Source organism: Marmota flaviventris, chromosome 2 (genome assembly GCF_047511675.1).
Source record: "Marmota flaviventris isolate mMarFla1 chromosome 2, mMarFla1.hap1, whole genome shotgun sequence".
NCBI classification, from domain to species: domain Eukaryota; kingdom Metazoa; phylum Chordata; class Mammalia; order Rodentia; family Sciuridae; genus Marmota; species Marmota flaviventris.
In genome coordinates, this window is record NC_092499.1 from 179535371 (window position 1) to 179548237 (window position 12867).

At 39.4% G+C, this 12867-nt stretch overlaps 1 protein-coding gene and 1 pseudogene across 3 annotated transcripts in view; both read left to right on the plus strand.

The window, feature by feature from the left end:
• The window catches only part of Cbfa2t2 (CBFA2/RUNX1 partner transcriptional co-repressor 2), a 152729-nt gene that overhangs the window by 111345 nt on the left and 28517 nt on the right, over positions 1 to 12867 (plus strand). For all 3 annotated transcript variants that reach the window (XM_027945352.2, XM_071608845.1, XM_071608846.1), the window contains one exon: positions 9460 to 9549. In XM_027945352.2, the coding sequence (XP_027801153.1) occupies positions 9460 to 9549 (90 nt within the window). The remainder of the gene's footprint in view (positions 1 to 9459; positions 9550 to 12867) is intronic.
• On the plus strand, positions 3226 to 3867 carry LOC114100533 (adaptin ear-binding coat-associated protein 1 pseudogene; annotated as a pseudogene).

Sequence of the window (12867 nt, forward strand, 5' to 3'; positions counted from 1 at the left end):
TTGATTCATTGTCCACAATTGAAGCACAACTTTTCATGTCTCTGGTTGTACATGATGTAGCATTGCACCATATATGCATACATGAACCTAGGGTAATGATGTCCATCTCATTCCACCATTTTTCCTGCCCCCATGTATGCTCCCTACCTCTCCCTCCCTTTTTCCAAAGTTCCTTCATCTCCCCCACCCCCCATCCTTTATGAATCTGCATTCAATTATCAGAACATTTCAGCCTTTGGTTTTTTGGGATTAGCTTACTTCACTTAGCATGATATTCTCCAATTCCATCCATTCACCTGCAAATACCATAATCTTACTCTCTTTTAATGCTGGGTAATATTCCATTGTGTATATATACCAGTTTCTTTATCCATTCATCTATTGAAGGGCATCTAGGTTGGCTCTACAGTTTAGCTATTGTGAATTGAGCTGCTATGAACATTGATGTGGCTACACATTATTATAGTATGCTGATTTTCAGTCCTTTGGGTATAGACTGAGGAGGGGGGAGAGCTGGGTCAAATGGTGGTTTCATTCCAAGTTTTCTAAGAACTCTCCATACTGCTTTCTATATTGGTTACACCAATTTGCAGTCCCACCAGCAATGTATGAGTGTACCTTTTCCCCCACATCCTTGACAACACTAATTGTTGTCTGTATTCTTGATAACTGCTGTTCTGACTGGAGTGATTTGAAATCTTAGAGTAGCTTTGATTTACATTTCTCTAATTATTAGAGATGTTGAACGTTTTTTTTTTTCATATATTTGTTGATTGAATGTATATCTTCTTCTGAGAAGTGTCTGTTCAGCTCATTAGCCCATTTATTGATTGGATTTTTTTTTCTTTTTTGGTGGTAAGTTTGAGTTCTTTGTATATCCTGGAGATTAATGCTCTATCTGATATGCATGTAGCAAAAATATGTTCCCAAAATGTAGGCTTTCTATTCACCTCATTGATAGTTTCTTTTGCTGAGAAGAAGATTTTTAGTTTGAGTCCATCCCATTTATTAATTCTTTTTTTTTTTTTTTGTACCAGGGATTGAACTCAGGAGCACTCAGCCACATCCCCAGCCCTTTTTTGAATTTTATTTAGAGACAGGATCTCACTGACTTGCTTAGTGCCTTGCTTTTTGCTGAGGCTGGCTTTGAACTAATGATCCTCCTGCCTCAGCCTCCTGAGCCGCTGGGATTATAGGTGTGCACCACTGCGTCTGGCTAATTTTTTATTTTAACTCTTATGCTTTAGGAGTCTTATTAAGGAAGTTGGGGCCTAATCGGATGTGATGAAGATTTGGGCTTACTTTTTCCTCTGTTAGGCACAGGGTCTCTGGACTAATTCCTAGGTCCTTAATCGACTTTGAGTTGAGTTTTGTTGCATGGTGAGAGGTAGGGTTTTTTTTTCATTTTGCTGCGTATGGATTTCCAATTCTCCCAGCATAATTTGTTGAAGAGGCTATCTTTTCTCCAATGTATGTTTATGGCACCTTTGTCTAGTATGAGATAACTGTATTTCTGTGGGTTTGTCACTGTGTCTTCTATTCTGTATCATTCATTGGTCTACATGTCTGTTTTGGTGCCAATATCATGCTGTTTTGTTACTATAAGCTTTGTAGTATAGTTTAATGTCTAGTATTCTGATGCCTCTTGCTTCATTGTTCTTGCTAAGGATTGCTTTGTCTATTTTGGGTCTCTTATTTTTCCAAATGAATTTCATGATTGCTTTTTCTATTTCTATAAGGAATGATGAATCTGTTTGGCGCTTTGGGTAGTATGCGCATTTTGACAATATTAATTTTGCCTATCAAAGAGCATGTGAGATCTTTCCATCTCCTAAGGTCTTCTTCAATTTCTTTCTTTAGCATCCTGTAGTTTTCATTGTAGAGGTCTTCCTTCATCTCTTTTGTTAAGTTCGTTCCCAATTTTTCCTAATTTCTTTTTTAGAGGATTCATCACTGATGTATAGAAATGCATTTGACTTATGGGTATTGATTTTATATCCTGTTATTTTGCTGAATTCATTAATTAATTCTAGAAGTTGTCTGGTGGAGTTTCCTAAGAAGATTTCTAAGTGTAATATTCAAGAAACAACTTTATGAAAAACAAATGCAATAAATGACTTCCATCATTAATGACATAGAGACAGGGTCTTGCTAAGCTGCTTAGGGCCTCTCTCAGTTGCTGAGGCTGGCCTTGATCTTGTGATCCTCCTGCCTTAACCTCCTGAGCCACTGGAATTACAGGCATGCACCACCATGCCCATCTAGAGTGATGATTTATTACAGGTATATAATAAGAATACATAGCCCGATCAAAAAGGAGAGTGACATGGCAGAGTCTGGATAAATCCATGTTTCATCTTCCTTTGTGCTCTCTCCCTCTCTTGAATAGTCATACAGAATGCATTCTCTTTCCAAAAGGGAGTATACAGCAGCATGTATACAGTGCTCCTGCCAAGGGAAGGCTATTAGAGAGTCTACTCAAGGCTTTATTGGGACCTGGTCACATAGACCCTCTATCCCTGGCACCTTCCAGAAGGAAAGTAGGTGTTTAGTATAAATCATATATGTTGTTAGCAGAAATGGTCTAGATACAGTGAGTGAGGACCTATCAGGATACCTCTATCAGGAAAAATCTGGGATTGTTTTTAAATTTGTCTTGGTGTGTATGTGTTTATAGTCTTTTTTTTTTCTTATTTTGTTTTTTGAAAAAAAAAAAAAAAAAAAAAAAACTATTTTTCAATTTTAGACTACTATAGAAAAGTCTTATTGGATCTAGACTATTGTACTTTGTCTTGAATGCCAAAGTTGAAAATAGAGCAGACATCAAGATGTTATGCAATTCCAGCAGCAAATTACTTTAATAGAGTCTGTGCTTAAAGATAATTTCAAGCTGGGCATGGTGGCACATCGGTGTAATCCTAGCAGCTTCAGAAATTGAGGCAGAAGGACCTTAAATTCAAGGCCAGTCGTAGCAGTTTAGCAAGGCTGTAAATAACTTAGCCAGACCCTGTCAAAATATTTTAGAAAGTCTGGGAATGCAGTGTAGTGGTAAAGTACACCACATTTCAATCCCCATTAGCCCCCCCCCAAAAAAAATCAAGAGTAAAAATTTTAATTGGCCAAAGCTCATTTACCAAAAAAAAGTGAGAGCCAAGATGGTGGCCAAGTTGTGATATGAATCTGTGCTTTATGTTAAGTGAGAACTCATGTCTACTCGATTCTGCCATGGGCCTCAGTTACAGGTCATCTGACTGGAAATTAGACCAACCTGATTTGACTGGTAGTCTCTGAATCACTTCAAAAGGAAGAATGCTTATATCAAACTCGAAGATAAAATTTCTGGAGAGCTCTTTGCTCAGGCCTCAGTGGAACAATATCTTGTTATTGCTGTGGAGTCAGTGACAAATTCTAACTGCGACTTTATTTTTGGTTTTTATACTGGGGGTTGAACTTCACCATCCAGCCATATCCCCAGCCCTATTTTGTATTTTGTTTAGAGATAGGGTCTCACTGAGTTTCTTAGTGCCTCACTGTTACTGAGGCTGGCTTTGAACTTGCAATTCTCTTGTCTCAGCTGCTACTTTGTAATTCAAATCCAGGATGGTACTGGGCATAGTCTGTTCAATTGTGTTGGATTCACAGATTCCGGAGATGCCTTTGACTTTAATGTCTCTTTGTAAGATCACTTCAAATAGAGGAATCTGAGATTTAGAAATCTCAGATGGACAGATCATCAAGTTGAGTGTTGGGAACATTACAGCCAAGAAAGGGGATCCTTCTACTCCCAGGACTACAGGAGCTGAAGGCCTAAGCTTATTTCCTCCTCCCCCTGGAGGCACAGTCACTGTTCCCCCACCATCCTCTTAAGTTGCCTTCAGTAATCATGGCACTACATGACCCATTCCAAAATCCAACCTTGGAGGTAGTGATTCGGATATCCCCTTAGATTTGGATTTTCCTGCACTTGTCACAACATGAGCACCAGCTCCAGTTTCTGCAAGCAATGACTTTTGCAGAGACTTTAGTACTGCATCCAGCTCTGTTCCAAACCAGGCACCACAACCATCCAACTGGGTCCAGTTTTGCATAGCATTGGAAGACAGTAAGGACAAACTTGAAGAATAAAAATGGCTTTGAGGAAACCAATCTATGGGGGATGTTAGGAACCACTTCTGTCCCTGAAACCAAAATGAATGGGCAATCTTTTTCATAGCTTCTCCATTACATTCAAGCTGATTTATGTTTGTCTCCTATGTCATTACTTACTGTACAGCCAGAGAGTGTCTATGTTTTCCTGGTAATGACCAGTGCAGGAAAACAGTAGATCTTAACTGTACGTGTGGCTGGCTATACAGGGTTCAAACAACCACTGTCAAAAATTTTGAGGGGAAATAACCTCTAATCTGGAGAATTTTTCTTTATCTTTTAAATTCTTGAGCTGATTTCAGAATCTCCTCATGATCCTTGTGTGCCTGATTGTGAAACCCTATTTAACAATTTCAGGGGAGATAAAGCCTTGAAACTTTCTTTTCCACTACCCAAAAAAGACACTGAAAATGGACAGCCTGACCTCACTATTTACAAATTCAGAGTTTGATAAGGGTAGGTTTGGAGAAAGATGGGTGTCCTGGGTCTCTTCTATATATAGACTCCTTTAGGCTTGTTCTGTTCAATGAACCGCAGCGCTAGGTGCAGCTCCATCAATCTCTTGTGGGTTTAGGTGTCTCTTCCTATGATAAGAGGGTGTATTGGTGGCACCAGTACTGTTCTTTTATTTTTTTTTTTAAATCAAGAGAGAGAGAGAGAGAGAGAATTTTAATTTTTAGTTTTTAGTTCTCGGCGGACACAACATCTTTGTTTGTATGTGGTGCTGAGGATCAAACCCGGGCCGCACTCATGCCAGGCGAGCACACTACCGCTTGAGCCACATCCCAGCCCCTGTTCTTTTATTGAATAGTGCAACATCTTAGAACAATGGATATTTCTGTAGTGAAGGAAATATCACGGGGCTCTGCTTTCCAAGTTATATTCTAAGTGTTTAATTTTTTGCATCTCCATCTAGTTGCTACATTTGAAGCACAGCATTAATTTATATTCACCCCTTTATTTGACCTAATTTGAAGAATTGTGCTTTTAACCTGATCTGTAGAACAGAGAGGTTTAAAAACATTCCATCTCACTGCCTTGCTGCCTGGATATCTGACTGTTGGGAAAAGTATAAACGGCAGCCGCACCCCAGAGAAAAACCCCAACATGGGCCTAAGGACCTCTTCTTCCTACCTTCTTTTCTGCAGTGGCGCGAAAAGTTCCCGCACCGGCGCCAAAGGCGCCAAATTCAAATCTCGCTGGCAGGGAACCTTAGCCCCAATAAGAACTAATTCCTGGGCTCCCGAGCTGATATCTGGAAGAACTTGCCAATAAACGTGTGGCCTGCCATTTATCTAAGCCCTACCATCTCCCCCTTAGTTATATATAAGCACACAGCCTTTTGCAATAAAATTGGAATTCTCCCGGCGAAGTGTCTTTGCGTGGAGAATTCTTTCACTGACTCCTTTCCATACATTTATTTTCCAATCCATATAGCTCTTCAGTAGAAAGCCGCTATTACATATATTGTCATTTATGAAGGAAGTTGGAGAATCACAGCTTTATGTGGGATAAGTTTTGTTTTAGACTTTGATACCCGCCAGCTAGGGTATCTTAATAGCAAGTTGCTCTCCCATCACTTTTCCTTCTCTCTGTCCTGCTGTTCCTTTCACCATGCTATGAGGACAGTTCACCACCTCTAGATGAATGGGCACCACTTGTTTGTTAATAGGCAATTTTGAGAATGAAATGGGAGGATATAATTTCTTCCCTAGCACCTATTTGGGTATGAACATTCTGGCTGAAGAGGGATTCTTATATTTGGCTTCAAAATACATTTTTTTTTTCTCCTGGGTTTCATTCTTAAATTTTTCTAACTTTGGGTCCATATTTATCATTCCTCTCCATATAGGAAGCCCTTTTCTTACAGAGCCATGGTAGGACACTTTAAAATCCCAGTAGAAAACACTAAAAGGAAGTCTGTAAAATCACTAGTGATTAACTCCTGGGAACCTATTTTCTCAATCTTCCTTTGTGTTGTGTTCTTTGTATTCTCAAAATAATAACATATTATGTATTTGAATTGCTGAAAAATTGAAAATGAAGTTTAAGACATATGTATATAGGGCTGGGGTTGTGGCTCAGCCGTGGAGTGCTCGCCTAGCACATGCGAGGCCCTGGGTTCGATCCTCAGGACCACATAAAAATAAATAAATAAAATAAAGGTATTGTGTCCAACTACAAATAAAAAATAAAAAACATTTTTTTAAAAAAGATATATGTATATAAAGCTGTATTGGTGCAATGGTGATAATTAAAAATATGGATGGCTGGGGTTGTGGCTCATTGGTAGAGTGCTCACCTAGCATGCATGGGGCACTGGGTTTAATCCTCAGCACCACATAAAAAATAAAGATATTGTGTCCACCTAAAATTAAAAAATAAGTATTTTTTAAAATATGGGAAAAAAAAAAACAGTGAATCTCTTTCTGATTATAAAAAGGCTATGTAGCATCAAACAGACCATAGGTAAAGGTGTGGGGGTCAGCAATCCAGTCAGAAAAGCTGGTTAACTGTGTCCATGGACCTTGCAGGGGAGAGAGGAAGGGGGTGAATGCAAGAGCAGTAATTCCAGAAAGATTGCAGTGGTGCGGGGAGGACCCTGCAGGAGGACAACAGCAATCTTTCCTGTGTAGATGACAAGGAGCCCTCACTCAGCTGCAAGCTCTGGAGGCTTGATATGGAGCTGGGGATTAAGGAGTTCCCAGAGAATATCACAAGAATGCATCACAACACTCTTCAGTGCACTCAAAGCAGTCCTAGGACTGCTTGACATTGGTGCCACATGTGTCCTTCAGCCATTCCCAGAAGAGGTCATCTTTCTTTAGCACCAAAAACTGACCAAGAATGACATATGCCTTGTCAAAGCCGCTTTCCTCCAGTTTCTTGCCCAGGACTTCACCAGTCCCAGCCAGTTTCCCTGAAGCCAGATTTAAAGTTAGGTAGTGCAGTTAAGTAAATTGGGTCTAATATCGAGTAAGATCCAAAATGGAGGCCATGTTTAGAATGAATTCCAGGAAAAGTTGAACAACTCTTGGAATGTTAATGAGGTCCCCAAAAAGCCCAGAGCCCATCCCAAAGAAATGTTAATGAAGATTACTTGTTTGCCCCACCTGTGCCCCACCCTTTGGGCCATCCCTACATTCCATCAATGAAAGAACTAAAAAAGGGGAAACTACCACACTTCCTTGGATTCCATCTCTTGGGACCCCTTCTTCCTCCAGGAGAATCTTTTCTGCTGTCCTTTAATAAGCTTCTATTTTCCACTCTGATCTTGCCTCGTCGTGCTTCTCTGGTGTTATACTTCAACATTGGGGAAGCAAGGATTCGTCACCGATCAACAGCGGTAACATCCCTACTGGCTTTTTCCCATAGGGACTTTAGGTGCTTTGGAGAGGTTCTCTCTCTCTCTTTTTTTTTTTTTTTTTGGTACTTGTCTATGGACAGAATGCTTTATTTAATTTTCTTTATTTTTATGTGGTGCTAAGGATTGAACCCAGTGCCTCACACATGCCAGGAAAGTGCTCTGCCATGGAGCTATATCCCCATCCCAGGTTGTCCTCTGAATGCAGCCTTAACACGCAGCTCCAGCTCCTGTAATGGCTGCTCTCCAAAGTATAGCTTCTTTTTAAAAAATATGGGGAAGTGCTAGAGTAATAAAAACCAATCAATCAATTGGCCAGTAAATCTTTAGGGTGTGGCGGAGGTAGAAAAGTGTATTATCTGAGAGGACGAATTTTGATCTTATGCTAAGGTCTGTAGGAAGTGAGAAGGCAATCAGTGATGCTTTGCCTTTTGGAGTTGTTCTGATAGCACACAGGGCACTTCAAGGTAGAATGTACCTATTGCTCTTATTTTTCTTTTCCTTTAAAAACATTGAGAAAGTTATACCCAGGAGGTATGTTGAGCCTATGAAAAAAATGAACTTCAGGGCTAGGAATGTAGCTCACTGGTAGAATTCTTGCACAGTGTGTGTGAATCCTTGCCTTAAAAGGGAATTTTTAGTGGGTTGCAGTGGTGCACACCTGTAATCCCAGTAGTTTGGGAGGCTGAGGCAGGAGGACCAGAAGTTCAAAGCCAGCCTTAGCTATTTAGCAAGGCCCTAAGCAACTCAACAAGACCCTGTCTCTAAATAAAATATAAAAAGGACTGGAGATTTTGCTCTATGGTTAAGTCCCCCTGAGTTCAATCCTCAGTACCAAAAAAGGGAACTTTTCAAAAAGTTTGACACTAGGTTGTTAATTCAGGAAGAACTGTATACTTGATTCTGTGGAACTGAGAAGACTTCAGTGAACCCCCTCAAGATGAGGGGACCTGAGGGCCTCTTTTCATGGGTTGTGAGGAATTAAGTGCCTATTCTTTCCTAGAAGGAAGAATTTAGATTTGGGGGTCGTAGAATTTCTGCCATTAATAAAACAGCATTTTGTGATCAATATACACAATGGCATGTTCCTTGACCATAAAGAAGAATGAAATTAGGGCTGGGGATGTGGCTCAAGCGGTAGCGCGCTCGCCTGGCATGCGTGCGGCCCGGGTTCGATCCTCATTAGCACCACATACAAAAAAAAAAAAGATGTTGTATCCGCCGATAACTAAAAAATAAATATTAAAAAAATTAAAAAAAAAAAAAAGAAGAATGAAATTAGGGCAAATGCCAGTAAATGGGTGGAACTGGAGGCTATCATGCCAGGAAATAAGCTAATCCCCAAAAAGCAAAATCCAAATGTTCTCTCTGATATGCAGATGCTGACTCACAATGGGAGGGCGGGGTTCCACCTGATTAGACTAGGGGCAGGTGGGAATGGGAAAGACAGTGGAATGAATTGGAGCACAACCAGTGTAACTTCATATCATATATAACCACAGGAATGGGAATTTGTACCCCATGTATGTATGATATGTGAAAATACATTTTACTGTCCTATATAATTAAAAAGAACAAATTTTTAAAATGCTCAAAAAACAGAAAGAAAGAAAACAGCATTTTGTCCGGACACAGTGAGGCATATCTGTAACCCCAGCAGCTCAGGAGGCTGACATATGAGGATTGCCAGTTCAAGACCAGCATCAGCAAGTTAGTAAGACCCTAAACAAGGCTGTCTCAAAACAAACAAACAAAAAAACAAAAAGGGCTGGGGATGTGGCTCCCAGTGGTAAAGCATTCCTGGGTTAAATATCTAGTAACCAGTGGGGTGGGCGTGGGGAAACAGTATTGAGTCAACCTTTGAGTAAGATTAGAGTTCTTAAGTTCTGTATGATTTAAAAGGGTTCAGCACTGAGTCAGTGTTGGAAGTTGAATTTATTCCTTTTCAGAACTCAACAGTGACAATTGAAGAATTCCATTGCAAGCTCCAAGAGGCTACGAACTTTCCTCTTCGTCCTTTTGTGATTCCATTCCTCAAGGTAATTCTATGAGAACCACTGAATGTAATTGTTTTCTTCAACATTTCCACAAGATCCAGGGATCCCTGTTATGTGATCTAAATCAGGGTGGGTTGCCACATTTTCATATCAATGTTTTATTGGGGGCTGGTAGAGAGGTGTAAATGCAGTTTTCCAAATACATTAGCCTCATGCTTGATGAAATGAGAATTTTAATAGCCTTGTGTTGTGATCTTTGTGCAGTCACTGTTGATAATACACAGAAGGGGCAAGTAGAGACAGGAGGAGGAGGTGAGTGGGGTTAATGAAGACCTAAGAAATTACTGGCCAGTAAATCTTTAGGGTGTGGCGGAGGTAGAAAAGTGTATTATCTGAGAGGACGAATTTTGATCTTATGCTAAGGTCTGTAGGAAGTGAGAAGGCAATGTTTGTGTCTCCCCAAGCTCCAATTAGTCTAGTCTTTATTAGTATCCTCTGAAACTATTTTCTGGATCATAACTTTTGGTGACACTTCTAAAAATCAGTTTTCCTGTTAAGTGAGGCAGTGTATATTTATATGGAATCATGGCCCTTTCATAAAGATTTTTTATTTTGAAATAATTTCGTGCTTACAGATATAGTACAATAAAATTCCTGTATTGCCTTCACCCAGATTCTACACTAAAGTTAACATTTTACTACAGTTGTATTATCAATATGTATTTCTTTAGAAATGCTTGATACATCTAAATGCAATTATCAGGGGCGAGGATTGTGGCTCAGCTGTAGAGTGCTAGCCTAGCACACACAGGGCCCTGGGTTTGATCCTCAACACCACATAAAAATAAATAAATAAATGCAATTATCAGATCAGATATTTATAATATACTGTTACCTGATCTGTAGAACTTATTTATGTTTCACCAATGTCTCACTAATGTTCTTTACAGCAAAAGAAGACTTTGTGGGGCCTAGAAGCATGATCCTGCATTGAATTCAGTGTCACATGTTACATTTATTTGCCTTTCTAGTCCACTGGAACAGTTTCTCAGCTTTTCGTGAACTTTACATTTTTTTTTAAAGGTTTACATAGGTTACTTTATAGAATACTCCTTAATTTGTTTTGTTCTAACACTCTTTATGAGTAGAATCTGGTGATGATTTTGGAAAGCAAAGCCCATAGTGGATTATGACAAGCTATAGAAGAGCTAGGTAGTGATTTGACCCTTCGTTGGGTCAATGTCTGTCATATTTTCCCACCATAAAGTTACTGTTTTCTCCAATTTTATCATAATTTTCCAAAAATAGATAATATTATCATTCATAGGTAACAGTGAATGCATAGCAAAGATTTTATTTAGTTCATAGTTAAGGAAGGATTAAGATATCTCAAACAATTCAAAAGAGAATTAAAATAATAGAAACATTTATATATCAGAATTACTGATAGGGCCAGGTACCATGGCACATGCCTGTAATCCCATTGGCTCTGGAGGCTGAGGTAGGAGGATGGAGAGTTCCTATCCAGCCTGATGGATTTAGTTTCAGTCCAGCCTGAGCAGTTTAGCCAGACTCTTAAGCAACTTAGTGAGATACTGTATCTAAATAAAATATAAAAAGGTCTGGGGATGTGGCTCAGTGTTGAGTGCCCCTGTGTTCAATCCCTAGTACCTCCCCCCCCAAAAAAAAAAAAATACTGATAGGATTTTGCAAACACAAGTAGAACTATCTTCTTTTCCAATGGGCAAGAGAAGTCAGTTAAACCTCCTCAGCCATAATTTGCGTGTCCATAGGCAACAGTTACTTCCACCACTGTCAGTTATCTCTAAGTTAGAGTTGTAACTCAGAGGCAACCAAAGACTAGATAGAGTCACATACCAGTTTGTTGTAAACCAAGTTTAGTGAAATATGATCCAAATCTAGTACACCACATGGTTTTGTACAACTAAGAATGGCTTTTAAATATTTGCAGTTCATTTGATTATAGGAATTAGTAACTTGAACCCCAATTAAGCTAAATGTTATTCTATCTGTCTGGAGTCTCCATTCTTGTTAGTAGTAGATTGATAATTAATTAACCCCCCCTCAAAAAAAAAAAAACTGTTTAGCTGTATATTATGTTTTGTTTAGTACAATATATGGAAATTGTTTTCTTTTTATGAGTACCTATATTAATAGCTTTAATTTTGCCTCTTACCTCACAAAGCCTAACACTAATACAAAGCCATATAAATATAACCCCTTTACTCTCTTTTATCTTACTTTCATTTCCCTAGAAAATGTTTCATTTTGTTTTTTGTGGTACTGCGAATTGAACCCTAAGACTGTAAAGTCAAGAAAGATCTGTGAAATTTGTGTTAAAAAATAATTAGCATTTTAAAAAACTCACTAAAAGGTACTCATCACAAATATAAAGATCTGACATGGCTTTTTTCAGGTTTTTTTTGTTTTTTGTTTTTAAGAGACAAACTCCCTTATTTTTTTTAATATTTATTTTTTAGTTATAGGTGGATACAAGATTTTTATGTTATTTTTATGTGGTGCTGAGGATCCAACCCAGTGCCACACGCATGGTAGGTGAGTGCGCTACCCTGAAGACCTTAAAAGAGCGTATTTTAGGGATACTGCTACATCGATGTTCATAGCAGCACAATTCACAATAGCTAGACTACCACTGAGCCACAACCACAGCCCTCCGTTAAATTTTTATAGTTGCAACAAGATTGGGGTTATAGAACAGACTTAGAACCTGTTTTTGGAAAACAGCACAAGGTAGGTGGTTATAGCAGCTTTTTGGCTAGTTTTTGGAGTTTTGTCAATTTATTTGTTTTAAAAGTCACTGATATTAACCCTCTCCTTCACTTGCTCAATCTATCCCTTAGAATAAAAGCGTTCTATTACAAGCTTAAGCTTGAATTATGTTTAAATTTGGGGAGAAATATAATTCTTTTCAATTTATTTAAATGAAATAAATGTGGAAAATGCTATTCTGTGTGAGTTCAAGGGAGGCGGGCAGCAACCAAAGGAGGCAGATTTTAAAAGGCCGCTGAAAGAGGCTTTACTGAGATATCACTCAGGGGGGGAACACGATCAGACCGGCAGAGTGCACAGGAGAAGGGTGGCAGAGTGCACAGGAAAAGGGTCGCAGAGTGCACAGGAGAAGGGTCCCGGAGAAACCGCCTGGGAGGTCGACCGGACTGGGATTTTATGGGGCTTACAGCAGGAAGGGAGGGGCTTAGGACAGGAAAAGGTGTTTTTAGAGTTCCTTGTCCCGCTGGAGTTGGTCAGGGGAGCTGGCTGAACTCCAGGATTGGTCAGAAGATCCTGCTGATTGACAGGCGCTAGCCCCGAGATCCCCCT